This window comes from Furipterus horrens, unplaced genomic scaffold (assembly GCF_987537825.1).
Source record: "Furipterus horrens unplaced genomic scaffold, mFurHor1.1.pri manual_scaffold_2, whole genome shotgun sequence".
Lineage (NCBI taxonomy): Eukaryota > Metazoa > Chordata > Mammalia > Chiroptera > Furipteridae > Furipterus > Furipterus horrens.
This window is the reverse complement of record NW_028327172.1, coordinates 148917567-148934548: the sequence shown is the minus strand read 5'-3', so window position 1 is coordinate 148934548 and position 16982 is coordinate 148917567. Positions and strand designations below refer to the sequence as shown.

General features: G+C 41.0%; 1 protein-coding gene and 1 pseudogene across 1 annotated transcript in view; both read left to right on the top strand.

Annotated features, from left to right (window-relative positions):
• Positions 1 to 213: 213 nt before the first annotated feature.
• Positions 214 to 1897, top strand: LOC150019707 (keratin, type II cytoskeletal 8 pseudogene; annotated as a pseudogene).
• A 12765-nt stretch (positions 1898 to 14662) lies between these two features.
• The window catches only part of CUNH10orf67 (chromosome unknown C10orf67 homolog), a 125845-nt gene continuing 123525 nt past the window's right edge, over positions 14663 to 16982 (top strand). The window contains exon 1 of the mRNA XM_090267368.1: positions 14663 to 14757. Coding sequence (XP_090123494.1) covers positions 14663 to 14757 — 95 coding nt within the window. The remainder of the gene's footprint in view (positions 14758 to 16982) is intronic.

The window sequence follows — 16982 nt, the reverse complement described above, 5'->3', positions numbered from 1 at the left end:
CTCATTAGTACCCTGACTGAATAGAATAGGTCAGTTAGTTAGAACATCATCCCAATGCACCAAGGTTGTGGGTTTGATCCCTGATCAGGACATATACAAGAGTCAACTAATGACTGCATTAATAAGTGGAACAACAAATCTCTCTCTCTCTCTCTCTCTCTCTCTCTCTCCGTCCCACCCCCCTATTTCTAAAATAAAAAATTTTTGAGCTTTTTGGCTCCTTCTTGAACCTCTGTCTGGTTTGGCCTTCTTGCCTCCACTCCAGCCTCCACCATGTCCACAAGGATGACCCAGAAGACCACCTACAAAGTGTCCACCTCTGGCCCCCGGGCCTTCAGCAGCCGCTCATACTCGAGTGGGCCCAGCATCAGCTCTTCGGCCTTTTCCCGGGTGGGCAGCGCCTACCGGGTCGGCTTGGGCGCCAACATGAATCTGGCTGGAGGTTTCGGCGGAGCGGGGAGTATAGGGTCCATCAAAGCCGTCCAAGTAAACCAGAGCCTGCTCAGCCCCCTGAAGCTGGAGGTGGACCCCAACATCCAGGCCGTGCGCAACCAGGAGAAGGAGCAGATCAAGACCCTCAACAACAAGTTTGTTTCCTTTATCGATAAGGTGCGGAGCCTGGAGCAGCAGAATAAGATTCTGGAGACCAAGTGGACTCTTCTGCAGCAGCAGAAGGCGACTCGCAGTAACATGGACAATATTTTCGAGAACTACATCAACAACCTTAGGCGGCAGCTGGAAACACTATCCCAGGAGAAACTGAGATTGGAGGCGGAGTTTGGCAACATGCAGGGCATGGTGGAGGACTTGAAGAATAAGTATGAGGTTGAGATCAACAAGCGCACAGAGATGGAGAATGAATTTGTCCTCATCAAGAAGGATGTGGATGTAGCTTACATGAACAAGGTAGAGCTGGAGTCCTGCCTGGAAGGACTGACTGATGAGATCAACTTCTACAGGCAGCTGTATGAAGAGGAGATTCGCGAGCTGCAGTCCCAGATCTCCGACACGTCCGTGGTGCTGTCCATGGACAACAGCCGCTCCCTGGACCTGGACAGCATTATTGCCGAGGTCAAGGCCCAGTACAAGGAGATTGCCAACCGCAGCTGGGCTGAGGCTGAGACCATGTACCAGATCAAGTATGAAGAGCTGCAGACATTGGCTGGGAAGCATGGGGATGACCTGCGTCGCACCAAGACGGAGATTTCTGAGATGAATCGGAGCATCAGCCGCATCCAGGCTGAGATTGATGGCCTCAAAGGCCAGAGGGCTGCCCTGGAGGCCTCCATCGCTGACGCCGAGCAGCGTGGTGAGCTGGCCGTCAAGGATGCTCAGGCCAAGGTGGCTGAGCTGGAAGCTGCTCTGAGAACCGCGAAGCAGGACATGGCCCGGCAGCTGCGTGAATACCAGGAGCTCATGAACGTCAAGCTGGCCCTGGACGTGGAGATTGCCACCTACCGCAAGCTGCTGGAGGGCGAGGAGAGCCGGCTGGAGTCTGGGATGCAGAACATGAGTATCCATACCAAGACCACCAGTGGCTACTCAGGTGCGCTGAGCCCAGTTTATAGCAACCTCAACTATGGCATGGGCTTCCAGGCCAGCTTGGGCTCTGGCGGAAGCTCTGGCTCCTTCAGCCGCACCAGCTCCAGCTCCTCCAAGACGGTGGTTGTGAAGAAGATTGAGACCCGCGATGGGAAGCTGGTGTCTGAGTCATCTGATGTCCTGCCCAAGTGAATGACTGCTGCTGAAGGCTCCGAGCTGCTGCGCAGGGGGGCGGAAGGCACAGGAGGCCCACCTGAAGCTCAGCCCCACCCAGTCCTCAGCTCGCCCTTGGGGTGGGGGAGTTTACTGCCTTTTCCCCATGTCCCTGACTAGAAGCCAAATCAAGTGTTTTCCTTTTTCCCCAAAATAAAGTCTCACCTGGCTCTGCCAAAAAAAAATTTAAATAAATAAATAAATAAATAAATATTTTTTCTTAAAAGAAACACTCATTAGAAAGTAGGCCCCAGTTTATGCAACCTATTCAGGAAGGTCCACAAAATCCCACTTCTCTATCTTTTCAGGTGTTCTCACCACCTCCAGGGTGAATGGTTCTTTCTTTTTAATGTTTTAGTTTTATATTATGGGAAGTTTTCAACCATGCATAAAAAGAGATCACAGCACAACATGCTTTTGTGTACCCATCAGCCCAGTTTCAGCACATCATCATTACACAGAATAGTATAATATGCTATTATTTTATGTATGCAGGAGCTAGCACTGCTGAATTTTCTCAAATGCTGTGGTTTAAGAGTTTGGAGTTTAATATTTGCCAATGATACCTCAGACAAGGGTTTGATCTCCAAAATATATCAAGAATTTATACGACTCAACATCAAGAAAACAGGCAGTACAATTAAAAAGTGGGCAAATGACATGAACAGACAATTCTCCAAGGAGGACATACAGAGGGCCCATAGGCATATGAAAGAATGCTAAACATCACTAGCCATCAGAGAAATGAAAATTAAAATCACAATGAAATACCACCTCACACCAGTCAGAATGAGCATCATCAACAAATCAACAAACAAGTACTTGCAAGGATGTGGAGAAAAGGGAACCCTAGTGCACTGTTGGGAATGTAGACTTATGCAGCCACTATGGAAAACAGTATGGAATTTCCTCCAAAAACTGAAAATGGAATTGCTGTTTGATCCAGCAATTCCACTAATGCAATTATACCCTAAGAATCCTGAAACCCCAATTCAAAAGAACCTACACACCCCTATGTTCATAGCAGCACTATTTACAATAACCAAACACTGGAAATAGCCTAAGTGCCCATCGGTGGATGAATATGTCAAAAAATCTGTGGTACATTTATTAATCTGTGGAATACTATGCAGCAGAAAGAAAGAAGCAACTCTTACCTTTTGCGACAAAATGGACGGAACTGGAGAGTATTATGCTAAGCGAAATAAGCCAGCAGTGAAAGACAAATACCATTCGATCTCACCTAATACAGGAACCTAATGAACAAAACAAATGAACAAAATAGAACCAGAGGCACGGAAACAAGGAACAGACTGACAGTGACCAGAGGGGAGGGAGGGGGGGGGGGAGGGGGGGGAAGAAGAGGAAGGGTCTAGTCAAGGAACTAGTATAGATGACCCATGTACATGGGCAACAGGGTGGGGACTGACTGTGGGAAAGGGGGTGGATGGGCGGGGCAGGGGAGAACAATAGGAGAAAAAACGGAACAACTGTAATAGAAAGACAATGTTTTAAAGTTTGGAGTTTAAATTGCTTGTAAATATAAGAGCAATGATAGTTATGTTAAATTTGCAAACCATGTAAAATTTAAAACTAGTATATCAAAATATTAAAAGTTAAAAGGCAAACAATAAACTGTGGTATTTATTTACCATGGATGTGACATTTAAAAATATTTTTTTACTTATTGTTCTATCACAGTTGTCCTAATTTTTACCTGTTGCTCTCCCCTTCCCTGCCTACTCCCATTCCCACAGTCAATCCCCACTCTGTTGTCTCATGGGTCACTTATACCTGTTCCTTCAATAGATTCCTCCCTTTCTTTCTCCCCTTACCTCCCTCACCCCTCCCCTCTGGTTCCTTTCAGTCTGTTCCTTGTTTCCATGCCTTCCGCTCTGTTTTGTTCATTTTTGTTGTTGTTATTCATTAGGTTCCTTTTATAAGTGAGATCATATGGTATTTGCCTTTCACTGCCTGGCTCATTTCACTTTGCATAATATTGTACAGTTCCATCCATGCTGTTGCAAAAGGTAGCAGTTCCTTCTTTCTTTCAGCTACATAGTATTCCATTGTGTAAATGTACCAGTTTTTTGATCTACTCATATACAGATGGGCACTTAGGCTGTTTCCAGCACTTGGCTATTGTAAATAGCACTGCTATGACCATAGGGGTGCATAGGTTCTTTTGAGTTGGTGTTTCAGGATTCTTAGGGTATAATCCCAGCAGTAGAATTGCTGGATGAAAAGGCAGTTCCAGTTTTAACCTTTTGAGGTAATTCTATACTGTTTTCCAAAGTGACTACACCAGTCTACATTCTCACCAACAGTGCCCTAGGGTTCCCTTTTCTCTACACTTTCACCAGCACTTGTTGATTGTTGATATGTTAATGGAAGCCATTCTGACTGGTGTGAGGTGGTATCTCATCGTGGTTTTAATTTGGATCTCTCTGATGGCTAGTAATGTTGAGCCTCCTTTCATATGCCTATGGGCCCTCTGTATGTCCTCCTTGGAGAAGTGTCTGTTTGGGTCCTCTGTCCATTTTTTAACTAGATTTTTTGTCTTCTTGGTGTTGAGTTGTACGAGTTCTTTATATATTTTAGAGATCAAACACTATGTTTTCCATTATGGTTGGTTCCCTTTTCATTTTGCTGATGTTTTGTTTAGCTGTGCAGAAGCTTTTTAGTTTGATGTAGTCTCATTTGTTTATTCTGTTCTTTATTTCCCTTGCCCTTAGGATTTTCAGCAAAAATAGTGCTGCATGGATATCTGAAATTTTACTGCCTATGTTTTCCTCAAGGACTTTTATGGTATCATGGCTTATGATTAAGTCTTTTATCCATTTTGAGTTGATTTTGGTGTATGGTGTATGTTGGTGGCCTAATTTAATTTTTTTGTATGTACCATTCCAGTTTTCCCAACACCATTTGTTGAAGAGATTATTTTTACTCCATTGTATGCTCCTGTCCCCTTTGTCAAATAGTAATTGACCGTAAAGACATGGGTTTATTTCTGGGCTCTCTATTCTGTTTCATTGATCTATATGTCTGTTCTTATGCCAGTGCCAGACTATCTTGATTACAGTGACCTTGTAATATAGTTTAATATCAGGTATTGTGATCCGCCCTACTTCTTTCTTTTTTCTCAAGATTGCTGAGGCTATTCAGGGTCATTTTTGGTTCCATATGGATTTTTGAAATATTAGTTCTAAATCTATGAAATATGTCATTGGTATTTTAATAGGGATTACGTTGAATCTATAGATTGCTTTAGGTAGTATGGGCATTTTAATGATGTTAATTCTTCCAGTCCATGAACATGGAATATGGTTCCATTTATTTGTATCTTCCTTAATTTCTTTCTTCAGTGTTCTCTAGTTTTCTGAATATAGATCTTTACCACTTTGGCTAAGTTTATTCCTAGGTACTTTATTTTTCTTGTTGCTAAAGTAAATGGAATATTTTTCCCAGTTTCTGTTTCTGATATTTCATTGTTGGTGTACAAAAGTGCTTTTGATTTTTGAATGTTGACTTTGTATCCCATTATTTTGCCAAATTCACTTAGTAGGTTTAATAGTTTTTTGGTAGAATCTGCAGGGTTTTCTATGTACATTATCATGCCATCTACAAATAAAGACAGTTTTACTTCCTCCTTTCCAATTTTGATGACTTTTATTTCTTTTTCTTGTCTGATTGCTGTGGCTAGAACTTCCAATACTATATTGAATAACAGTGGTGAAGGTGGACACCCTTGTCTTTTTCCTGAACTTAAGGGGGAAAATTTTAATTTTTGCCTATAGAGTATGATGTTGGCTATAGGTTTCTCATATGTGGCCTTTATTATGTTGAGTTGGTTCCCTCTATTCTCACTTTGCTAGGCATTTTTATCGTAAAAAGATGCTGTGCCTTATCAAATATTTTTTCAGCATCTATTGATATGATCATGTGATTTGTGTCTTTCACTTCATTTATGTGGTGTATTATGTTTATTGATTTGTGAATATTATCCATCGTTGCATTCCTTGGATGAATCCCACTTGATCATAGTGTATAATCTATTTAATATATTGCTGAATCTGGTTTGCCAATATTTTGTTGAGGATTTTAGTGTCTATATTCATCAGTGATATTGGCATGTAGTTTTATTTCTTTGTTGTGTCTTTACCTGGTTTCTTGGAATTAGGATAATACTGGCCTCATAAAAGAGTTTGGAGTCTTCCCTCTTCTTGGACTTTTTGGAATAGTTTCAGAAGGACAGGAGTTAGTTTTTCCCTAAATGTATAGTAAAATTCACCTAAGAAGTTGTCCAGTCCAGGGCTTATGTGTACCAGGAGTTTTTTTTATTACTGCTTCAATTTCATTAGTTGTTATTTGTTTATTCAGGCTTTCTGCTTCTTCTTGATTCAGTTTTGGAGGATTATATGTTTCCAGTAATTTTTTCATTTTGCCCAGGTTGTCAGATTTCTTGGCATATAGTTGTTTGTACTAATTTCTTACAGTGCTTTGTATTTCTGTGGTATCAGTTGTGACTTCTCCTCTTTTGTTTCTGACTTTATTTATTTGGGGCCTCTCTCTTTTTTTCTTGATGAATCTGGTTAAATATTTGTTAGTTTTGTTTCTTTTCAAAGAACCAGCTCCTGGATTTATTGATCCTTTGAATTGTTCTTTTAGTTTCTATGTCATTTAATTCTGCTCTGATCTTGATTATTTCCTTCCTTCTACTCATTCTGGACTTTGTTTGTTGTTGTTCCTCTAGTTCTTATAGTTGTAGGGTTAGGCTGTTTATATAAGATTTTCTGTCTTTTTTAGGTAGGCCTGTATTGCTATGAACTTTCCTCTCAGGACTGCCTTTGCTGTGTCCCATAGGTTTTGTGCTGGTTTGTCATTAATTTTCATTTGTTTCCAGAAATATTCTGATATCTTTCTCTTTTTTTTATAATTTATTTGTTTGTTTTTTGTTTGTTTGTTTTATTTGTAGAGATAAGGGAAAGGAGAAAGAGAGGAAGAGAAACATCACCGTGTGGTTGCCTCTCACTCACACCCCCAACTGGGCACCTGATGTGCAACCTAGTCATGTGCCCTGACTCGGAGTTGAACCAGTGACACTTGGCTCGCAGGCCGACGCTCAATCCACTGAGCCACAGCACCCAGGGCCTGATATCTTTCTTGAACACATTGTTAATCCATTCATTATTTGAAGCATGTTATTCATTCTCCATGAGTTTGAATGTTTTTGAGTTTTTTCCTTGAGGTTGATTTCCAGTTTCAAGCCATTGTGATCTGAGAAGATGCTTGACATGATTTCAGTTTTCTTGAATTTGTTGAGACTTGTATTGTGTCCTACCATGTGGTCTATCTTTGAAAATGTTCCATATGCACTTGAAAAAAATGTATATTTTGCTTCTTTGGGGTGAAAAGTTCTAATATCAATTAAGTCCATTTGATCTGAAGTGTTGTTCAATGCCTCATATCCTTGGTGTTTCTTTGCTTTGAAGATCTGTCCATTGTTGACACTATGAGTGTGTTGCTGTCAATATATTTCTTGAAGTCCTTCAAGATTTTCCTTATATATTTGGGTGCTCCTATATTGGGTGCATATATGTTTACAAGGGTTATATCTTCTTGATGGATTATTACCTTTGTATTATAAAGTGTCCTTATTTGTCCCTTTTTATGACCTTTGTTTTGAAATCTATTTTGTCTGATATAGGCATTGCTACCTTAACTTTTTTTTCATGTCTGTTTGCTTAGTATATTTGTTTGCATCCCTTTACTTTCAGTCCATATAGATCTTTTGTTCTGAGGTGGGTCTCTTGTAGACTACATATACGTGGGTCATGTTTTCTTATCTATTCAGCTACCCTTTGTCTTTTGATTAGAACATTTAACCCACTTACATTGAGGGTAATTTTGGATAGGTACTTATTTATTGCCATTTTTCCCTTTGTACCTGTGTTCCTCTCTCTCTTTTTCTTCATCTTCTTAAAGCAGCCTCTTTAGCATCTCTTGCAATACTGGTTTGGTGGAGACGTATTATATTAGCTATTTTTGTTTTGGGGGTTTTTTGTCTGGGAAACTCCTTATTTCACCTTCCATTTTAAATGAGAGATTTGCTGGGTAGAATAGTCCTTGTTGGAGGCCTTTGCTTTTCATTACCAGGAATTTTTTTGCCATTCCCTTCTGGCTTGTAGTGTTTCTGTTGAGTAATCAGCTGATAGCCTTATCGGAGCTCCCTTGTATGCCACTAGCTGTTTCTCCCTTGCTGCCTTTAAGATTCTCTGTCTTTAAACTTTTCCATTTAATTATGATGTGTTTGGAGTAGGCTTTTGGGGTCATCTTTATTGGGACACTCTGTGTTTCCTGGATTGCATAACTTTTACTCTCATCAAGTTAGGGAAGTTTTCTGTTATTACTTTTTCAAACATGTTTTCTATTCCTTGCTTCTCTTCTTCTCCTTCTGGTATCCCTACAATACAAATATTACATTTCATATTCACCTGCAGCTCCATTATATCCTCTTCATTTTTTTTTTTTTTTGAGTCTTTTTTTGTTTTGTTGCTCTGTCAGGGATTTTTTTTCTCCCTCATCCTCCAGCTCACTGATATGATCCTCTGCTTTACCTAGCCTGTATTTAACTTCTTCTACTATGTTCTTCATTTCAGATATTGTATTTTTCACTTCCCCCTGGCTCTTAATAATACTTTTTATGTCCTTTTTCATGCTGATGTAGTTTTCAGTAAGTTCTTTGTGGCTTCCCTAAAGTTTTTTGTAGTCCTCATTGAGCTCATTGAGCTTGTTGAGCATCCTTATAACTGTTACTTTGAACTCATTGATACTTTGCTTGCTTCTATTTTGTTTAGCACTCTTTCTAGGTATTCCTCCTTTTCTTTTGGTTGGGGGTTGATTCTTTGTCTCCCCATTTTAGGTGTCTCTTCTTGTTTGTTTCTGCTTCATAGATTGATCTGCTTTGACTTCCTGTCTTCATGGTGTGATTTTCTGTGGTAGAAGACGTGTGGGATTAAGTGGGCAGTCTCCTTGATATTCTGAATTTAATGTGCTTGGGATGCCCTTTATGCCATTTATGTGGGCTCTCTGGTTATAATTGGATTTTGGTTATTGATAGATCATTCTTTGGTGAGTCTTTTCCTTTGGCCGACTGACTGAGAATCATTCCACTCACCACCTTGTTTATGCTGTTGTGTGGGTGCACTGTCTTCTCTTTCTGGATCTGCCCGTGGTGATGTCAGATTATATCCCAGTCTGGCTCTAGACAGCCTGTTTAAGACTATCAGCAATACAGTCTGTATCTATCTCCTTCAGTTGTTAGTCTAGTCAATATGTAATCAGCAGTCAGGCTTAAGCACCACAAGGTGGGGCACAGTGGTTCCTGTGGGCAGGCTATTGCTTCCCCTGAGGCTGTTGCCAATTGAAGGGGACTACTCTGCTTGAGCAAAATGGCTCTTGCAGTATGGGCAATGACTCAGCACAGGTATCCTGGTAGCTGCTCCCTCAGTTCCCTCCCCAAAACCACCATCTCCACCTTTGCTGGATCCCAGAATAAGTGGCTGCAAACAAAATTTTGTATATTGGCCCTTTAAGAGGCTCTCCGTGTCTCCAGCCATCTCTCCCTGGCGGAAAGACAGCGGCCACTTTTCACAGCTGCATGTTTTCTGGCTTTTTTCCAGTTCTGGTGGGGGGCTCCAGCTTTGGGTTTAGATCCCATACTTCTCAGGGGGAACCCCCCAGCAGCTAAAATTTCCCTTTGATACTTGAGCTGCCACACATGGTAGCTCAGCCAGCCCTCTCATGACTCCTCCACACTTCATACCAATCACGTTGTGGTGAAGTTTTTTTCTGTCTGTCCGTGGTTATAAGGCTTCTCTTCAGCTATTGTTCAGTTGGTTATTCCAGATGATTTCTCTACAATTTAGTTGTAATTCCAGACTGGTTCTGGGAGGAGGTTATTGTAGCTTCCACTTACTCCTCCACCATCTTGGATCTCCCTGAATGGTTTTTTTTTTTTAAGCAGATATAATAACATTTCAGAATAAAGATCATAGGCCCTTTCCATTGGCATCAGGTGACAATAAAGCAAAGGTTGAACAGAGGACCATTAGGGGATCAAGGCCTAAACCCCATCCCTCAGGGTTTAAATTACAGCTTTCATAGAGTTTTACATACTGTTTCTGCAACAGAGGGAGGATTTCTGAGCTATTTTAGTTCACCTACATATCTGCAATGTCTTTAAATGCTCTCATTTGAGCTCACTTCTAAATTTTAGTCAATAGTCTAGTCAATAAGCCACTACATTCACCAATAAAACCTCATTGTTAATACTCAACATTTTAACTGGCACAGTGTGGCTTGTTGATCTAGAACCATTAGCAGCAGAGCCTGGAGTAGTCTCTTCTGTGTTTGGGCTTCGTATTTTGAGCAATGGTGGGTGGACCATCCCGGGTCTCTGTACTCCTGATCAGAATCTTGGATATATGCTTGGTTATAGCATAATCTATGTAACATACACATAATCATTTTAAGTGTACATGGAAGTATTACCAAATAAATAAAGAGATATCATAAAAACAACAAACTTGGGTTTCACATTATTATATTCTCCTACATCCAACATCCCCCATTAGTTCTCAAAATTGCTAGAAGTAGAATTTTCTTGTATCACATATCCTGGATAGGGTTTGAAGCTGAAGGACAATGAAAAGTGTCTAATATTACAGCTATGGGATGTTAACGAGAGATCTGAGGTGACTGTCCAGGCAAAGCTTAGCTTGGTAGTTCTTTGTGGGGAATACCTTCCCTCTAAGTTTAATCCTCATGCAGGCAGGTCCAAATGCTGTTTTATCAGTTCATTTAGGTTAGGCTACAGGAGAATTCTCACACCAACCAAAATCACACAACTGCTGTCTAGGTCAAGTCTTACTTGGGAATCAACAAGATAAACCTGAAAATCTGAGTTTGTTATTGACAAACTGTCTTGTGACACTGGAAAAAGAACAAAGAGAATTAGATGGTCCTATGTGGGTACTTTGTCCAAGTTATGGAAAAGCTTGATGAGTGTTCCATTTCTTATGAGAATAGCCATCTCTATGGTCTGATGAAATGGAACCCCTCTGAAAAGGTATTTGTCTGATAAATTCTTATTATCTACCTTATTTCACTGATTCTAATGTTCATATTTTAAATATTTTTGGATGAAATCTTAGATCATATGAAATATGGTTATTCCCCTTTTATTGCTCTTCATTCATGCTTCTACTTTTCCACCTCACTGTACATGGAGATGTATGTGTGATGGATTCCCTAGGTTATGTTCCACATATGAAGATCCACTCTGCTCACTTGACCAGACCTGGAAAGTCCCCAAATTTCCCTCAACAGCAGGTTCACAAATCTTCTCTACCATTTTCTTCACATTTTACTTATTTCCCTTCTAAAGATCTAAATTTAGTTCCAGACAGAGGAAATCCCCTACTATAGCATTCAACAACATTTGGCAGGAAGGTCCAAATTCCATACCAGTGATGCTCAGGCCCAAACTCCCTGTTATGCTTCTCATCTTGGTTTTCAGCATTAGCCATGTGCGAAACACTTATTGATGGACTTTGTTTTTTACAAGAGTGGATATGTTATCTCATTGTGTCAAAATTTAAGATGTTAAAATGATCTCATCTCAGAAGTTTTTCCATAAAAGATTTAGTAATATAATATTGTCCTGGCTAAGGGTCTTGCTATCTCCTTTCCCAGTTTTTTGTTTAAGAACTTTGGTTATGGATGAAGCAGAACACAAAACAAGTTTACATAACAGAGCCTGTGTCACATAATTATAGATTATAGCTGGTGATAAAAGAAAAATAAGCACTTTACATATGATGACTCTTTAAAAGGAATTTAAATTACAAACTTAAACTGAATCCTCTTAGCTTTTATTAGACTATAGAACTGATAATATCCAACTGGAATATATAAATTACTATGTTTAGAGTCAGCACTTGACTCTTAATCAAACCCTCATGCTATTTAATCCATGATGTTATCACTTTTAATAATTGGTAGGTGATATTTTCATATAAACACACACTATATTTATACGTGTGTTTTAGAGAAGCACTTGAAATTTTAAAATTGTGCCCTAAGTCCTATTAATTTACCAAGTAAAAATTACTTTAGCATCTGAAATATTCAAATTAAAAAAAATAGAAAACTTTCAACAATGTATTCCTTAGTTGAGGTTTAGAAGGAAAGAACAGAGTCCCATGAAGGCCTGATTAGTATTGTCTTAGTGTACTACATGTTTTTCTCACTTTATAGCCTACTCCTCCCAACCTGAAAGGTTCATTGTCCAGTTTTTACTGGTGAGAAAAGAAAGGCTCAGGGGTGTTTTCCCAATGTTCTAAAGCAGTGATTTTGAATCGGTGTGTTGCAAGAATTTTTAAAACATGCAATACCTATCTCTTTAGTCAGGCACTGACCTCTTTCCCATAGATTATCAAATTTAAAAAATGACAGCAGTCAATACAACAATAGCCACACAGAGTGAATGAGTCAAAATTATATTTTTACTTTCAGATCAACAAATATATATATTTTTTGTTGTGCTACAGAATTGTAGTAATTAGATTATGTGTGCCATGAGAGAAAAAAGGTTAAAAATCACTCTTCTAAAGCAGGTAAGTTTCAGAACCAGTGGTGTTTTTTAAAAAAATATTTACTTTAGAGTTCCTGAGATTTCCACTGAAAACCATCTATGAATTCAACATGTGATACAAAAAGCTTGGATTTACTCTGACGAATGCTTTGACAATGCCACCCCTAGTTCTTAAAGGCGAGAATAGGATCTGAAATGAACAATTTAATAAGGAATACACCTGAGAGATAAATGTAGGCAACTGACAAGAAGAGAAGAATTATGGAGTTAATAGTTTCAAAAACTGAACCTGTGCTCTCTCCTTCCCTCTCTCTTTCTCTCTTTCACTCTCTCTCTTCTCTCTCTCTCTTGCATACCAGTGTCTTTCTTCCCCACCTTCCCCCAGATGTGTTTACCTTGTGTTTCTTTCTCCTAAACTCTAAGGACCCTTCTTTTGTCTCTGTAACTTATTTCCTGAGCCCACGAAGCCCAGCTGGCTCACTTTTTCCATGGCTCACTTCTTCTACCTCTGTGACTTTCTAAATAAACTTTTGAAAAAAAGCAATCATCATTACATGATCTCCTAGACACTGAAACCTGAACCTTCCTGATATGCTATGCAAGATTTCAAACAAAGAGGTATTGTTCAGTACCTGTTTTTGTGTGATGGTGTAACTATGCAGTCCATACCAGTCAACAATGCTGACCAATGACTCATGAAATCTACTGTGAGATCTCCCTCCTCAGTTTCAAAATATTCATTTAGAATTGCATTAGTAAAATAGCCAACGGCTTATCACATTCTTTTCACTATCTTGGCCTGGTTCTAAACAGATCAGATTTTTAAACTTAACTTGGAATTTAACTCTTTATATTTAACAATTTACATGCATTGTATTATAAAAATCACTTAATAAAAGGCAATTTATTATAAGTATATACATTTCTATTTTTAGAATACATTTTGATTACATAATAAAATTTTTCTAAGTAAGCTTAGAAGTTAGATTTCAAAAATAAAAATCTTTGTAAAATAAAAGTAACTTTTTCTCCTCTGTTTATCTCTCCAAAGGAAAATATGCCTTCAGAGAACATTATTTAGGCATTGGTTATAATTTTTGTTTGCCATTTGGCACTTTTTCTCTTTGTGTTTAAATATAAGAGTAGTGATAATTGTTACAGTTATTTCCTTTCTCTGTTTTGGGCTCCTAAAATCAAAATAACTTCTTTTTCACATAATTATAAGGAAGAGAAGAAAATATTTTGTTTTTCTGTAGACAATATACAGAAATGGAAATGTAGTATACTTAGTGCTAAAACCAGGCAGTGACATTGATATTAGGATAGGTGTCTCCTATCAATTGTTAGTAAGTACATTTAAAACAGAGGATGAGCTATAGTTTCACGATTTAAAATGTTCTCTTATTATTGTAGAAACTTAGGAAAAAGTGAATTCCACACTACACGGCCTGAAGTCTTAGCTCCGACCTTCAGGTTAAATAAGATTGTAGGCCTGTTTAATATGGCATTGCTCTGAGAGCTCAGGGCTCATTCTGTCATGAGCATTATTACTAGATCGGCGCACTATTTTTCATCCTTTCTGAGCGTGATCTGTAGCGTAGGGCAGAGGGTTAGCAAAGAGGACAACCGAACTAAGGGTTGCAGAAATAAAGCAGGAATCCGCCTGGCTGCTGTGGCTCAGTGGATTGAGCGACAGCCTGCGAGCAAAGTGTCGTTGGTTCGATTCCCAGTCAGTCAGGACACATGACTAGGTTGCACGTCAGGTTGGGGGCACGAGTGAAAGGCAACCACACAGTGATGTTTCTGTCTCTCTCATTCTCCTTTCCCCTCTCTCTAAAATAAATAAAAAGCAGGAATCCACACACTTCCCCAAGTGTCCCAAGTGTGCAGGCCTTGCAAAAGGCTGCACTCAGATCCTTAGGTAAAAAGAGCAAGAGGAGCAAGAGGAGTTAGAAGTGGTGGGATGTCGCAGGATTATCTACAGGGGTCCAGCATTCTGGGGAACATTTCAGCGACGCCTTGTCGGGAAGCCGAGTGTGGTGGGCAGAGGAAGCCGCACGGAGGCGACACGAGAGCCCAGCCAGCGGTCTTCTCCTACTCCGCTGCTCCCCCTAGCTGCGGATTCCCTTGAGACGCCTGTTCCCTAGGAGTTGCCGTGGCAACGGACGCAGATTCTCGACTCCCACGCCCTCCAGACAGAATCTTGGCAGAAGGCGGCGCACCGCCCAGCCCCTAAACCCCCCAGCTCCGATGGAGAGCTGGGACTGCATGCCTGAAAGCGAGGAGTGCAGGAAGATCATCGAGAACCTCGAGTCCGCTATTGAACAATTCGAGATCGGGCCCAGGTGACGGTGCAGGCTGTAGCGCAACGCGGGGCGCCAGCTTCCCTTCCTCCGGTTGTCCCACCGCGCCCCGCGCCGCTTTCCCGCAGCCACGTAGCCGGCGCTCCACGGCTTCTCCGGCCCCTCGCGCCAGGCCACAGGGCTGCTATTTTAATTTCTTAGATCTATTATTGCACACTAAGAGTATAGACTCTGGAGCTAGACTGCCTGGGTTCAATCCTGAGTACCCTCTGTTGCCTCAGTCATCCCACTGGAAAACAGCGACGATGATTATAAATACTGCCAACATCATAGTTCATAGTGAACATTTAATGAATTAACCTTGTTAACATGTTCAGAAGAGTGCCATATATATAGTACCATCTGTTATTTGATCCCTTTTTTAGTTTTTGTCCTTCGCAGTCTTTCTTTGCCCCCCTCCTCCAGTGCTGTTTATTTGAATAAGGCAGAGCTGATATTGCTGGAAAATATTTTTTTATTTTTTAAACCCTTTAAAATCGGTAGGTAGCCAGCAATAGATCAGCCTCTATGCGAGCACTTACAGTTCTCTAAGAAAAGGTCCACATGGTGCCAGATGGCCTAGCTTAGAGGCAAGAACCTCTCCTCACTAATGCAAGAGAGAAGAGAGGAGAGAAGAGGAGAGGGGAGGAGAGGAAAAGGTAGGGGGGAGGGGAGGGGGAGGGGAGGGGAGGGGAGGGGGAGGACAACAGAGGGGAGGAGAGGGGAGGAAGCTATAGGGACCCAGACATGGGGTCTGATCCAGTACTGTGCTGACAAGCTCAATCTCCCCAGTTCAACTCTATAAAGTGGCTGCGCTTGTTAAAACCAACCAGGGTACACACAGGACCTAGTTTATTGGTGGTTTTGGAAGGCACACATAGGCCATAGAGCGTGGTAAACACCATAGGCACCCAGTGTCTAACCTGTTCTGGTTGTTTACTAATAGGAAATGACTTCCTGCCCTGGATTCCTTGGCATTCCGTGGTGGGTAGTTCTCCAACAAAATGCACCCGCTGAACTCGGTGGACAAACTGACAATGCCAGGTGCTCAGTAGAGGGCATGTTGTCTGAACAAAGGAACCACTGATACCTATGTTCATTTCTCATACCCATGTTCATTTCTCTTCACCCACAGTGCTCAGGGGAATGTGTTGGTGTCCTGGTATAAGTGTGTGAGTGGGAGAGGCTCCAGAACTATCTACAATCCTGGGATCAAGGCAGAGTTAGGCACTGGGGAGACAGCAGTCTACCAACGGACAAAAGCCCTGCCTTTGTGAAGTTTACATTCCAGTCAGTAAACCAACGACGAACAAGCAAACTATATAATAAATAAGTTAGATAATAGTGGTAAGTGCCAGAGAAGAAACAGAGCAGAAGAGAGCAGAGGGAATCCTGTGTAGAGTATAATATTAGATTAGATACCATGGTCAAGGAAGGCTTGGCCAAGATGGCACTGGGGTGAAGATTGCTGGATTGAGAGAGAGCCATGCAAATATACAGGGACAGAGTGTTCCAGGCAGAGAACAGGAAATGGAAAGGAGTGGGCCTCGGAGTTCTAGGACCATCAAGGAAGCCAGTGTGGCTGGGGTAAGTGAGAGGAGAAAACAGAGATGAGGTCAAAGGTAAGAGGTGGGTGCCAGATGGTGTGGGATCTAGATCACTGTAAGGCCTTCAGCTTTGACTTTAAATTAGATGATACAATGTGGTTTTTTGTTGTTGTTTTTTTAACAGTACCAAGCAGTTCTCCATATTCTTAGTGGATGCTGACTGGGTTTCTACAGTTTAACTCAATTCTGACACTGTCTACCTAGAGATAGCATCAGACCCCACAGGTTAAGGGCTCAGTCTCGCAGGACTGCCCCCCTTCTTTCCCTTCAGGTGCCAAATGCCAGTCCAGATTGTCACCTGTGCTTCTGACCACCAGTTTTAAATTGGAGTTATAAACCTTCCACAGGTTTGATCAACTTGCTAGAACAGCTCACAAGACTCAGAAAACCAGTTCTCTTATTAGGTTATTTGTTTACTACAAAGAATATTAAAGGATGCATATGAACAGCCAGATGAATAGACACATAGGGTGAGGCCCAGAAGGGACTGGAGCACAGGAGCTTCTGTCCCTGTGGTGAGTGAGGTGTATTACCGTCTCTGCACAGGGGTACGCTCTTGTTCCGTCGTCGTCGGCGGCGGCAGCCGTCCGTCTCGAGAGACGATGGTGTAGCTTCTTAAGA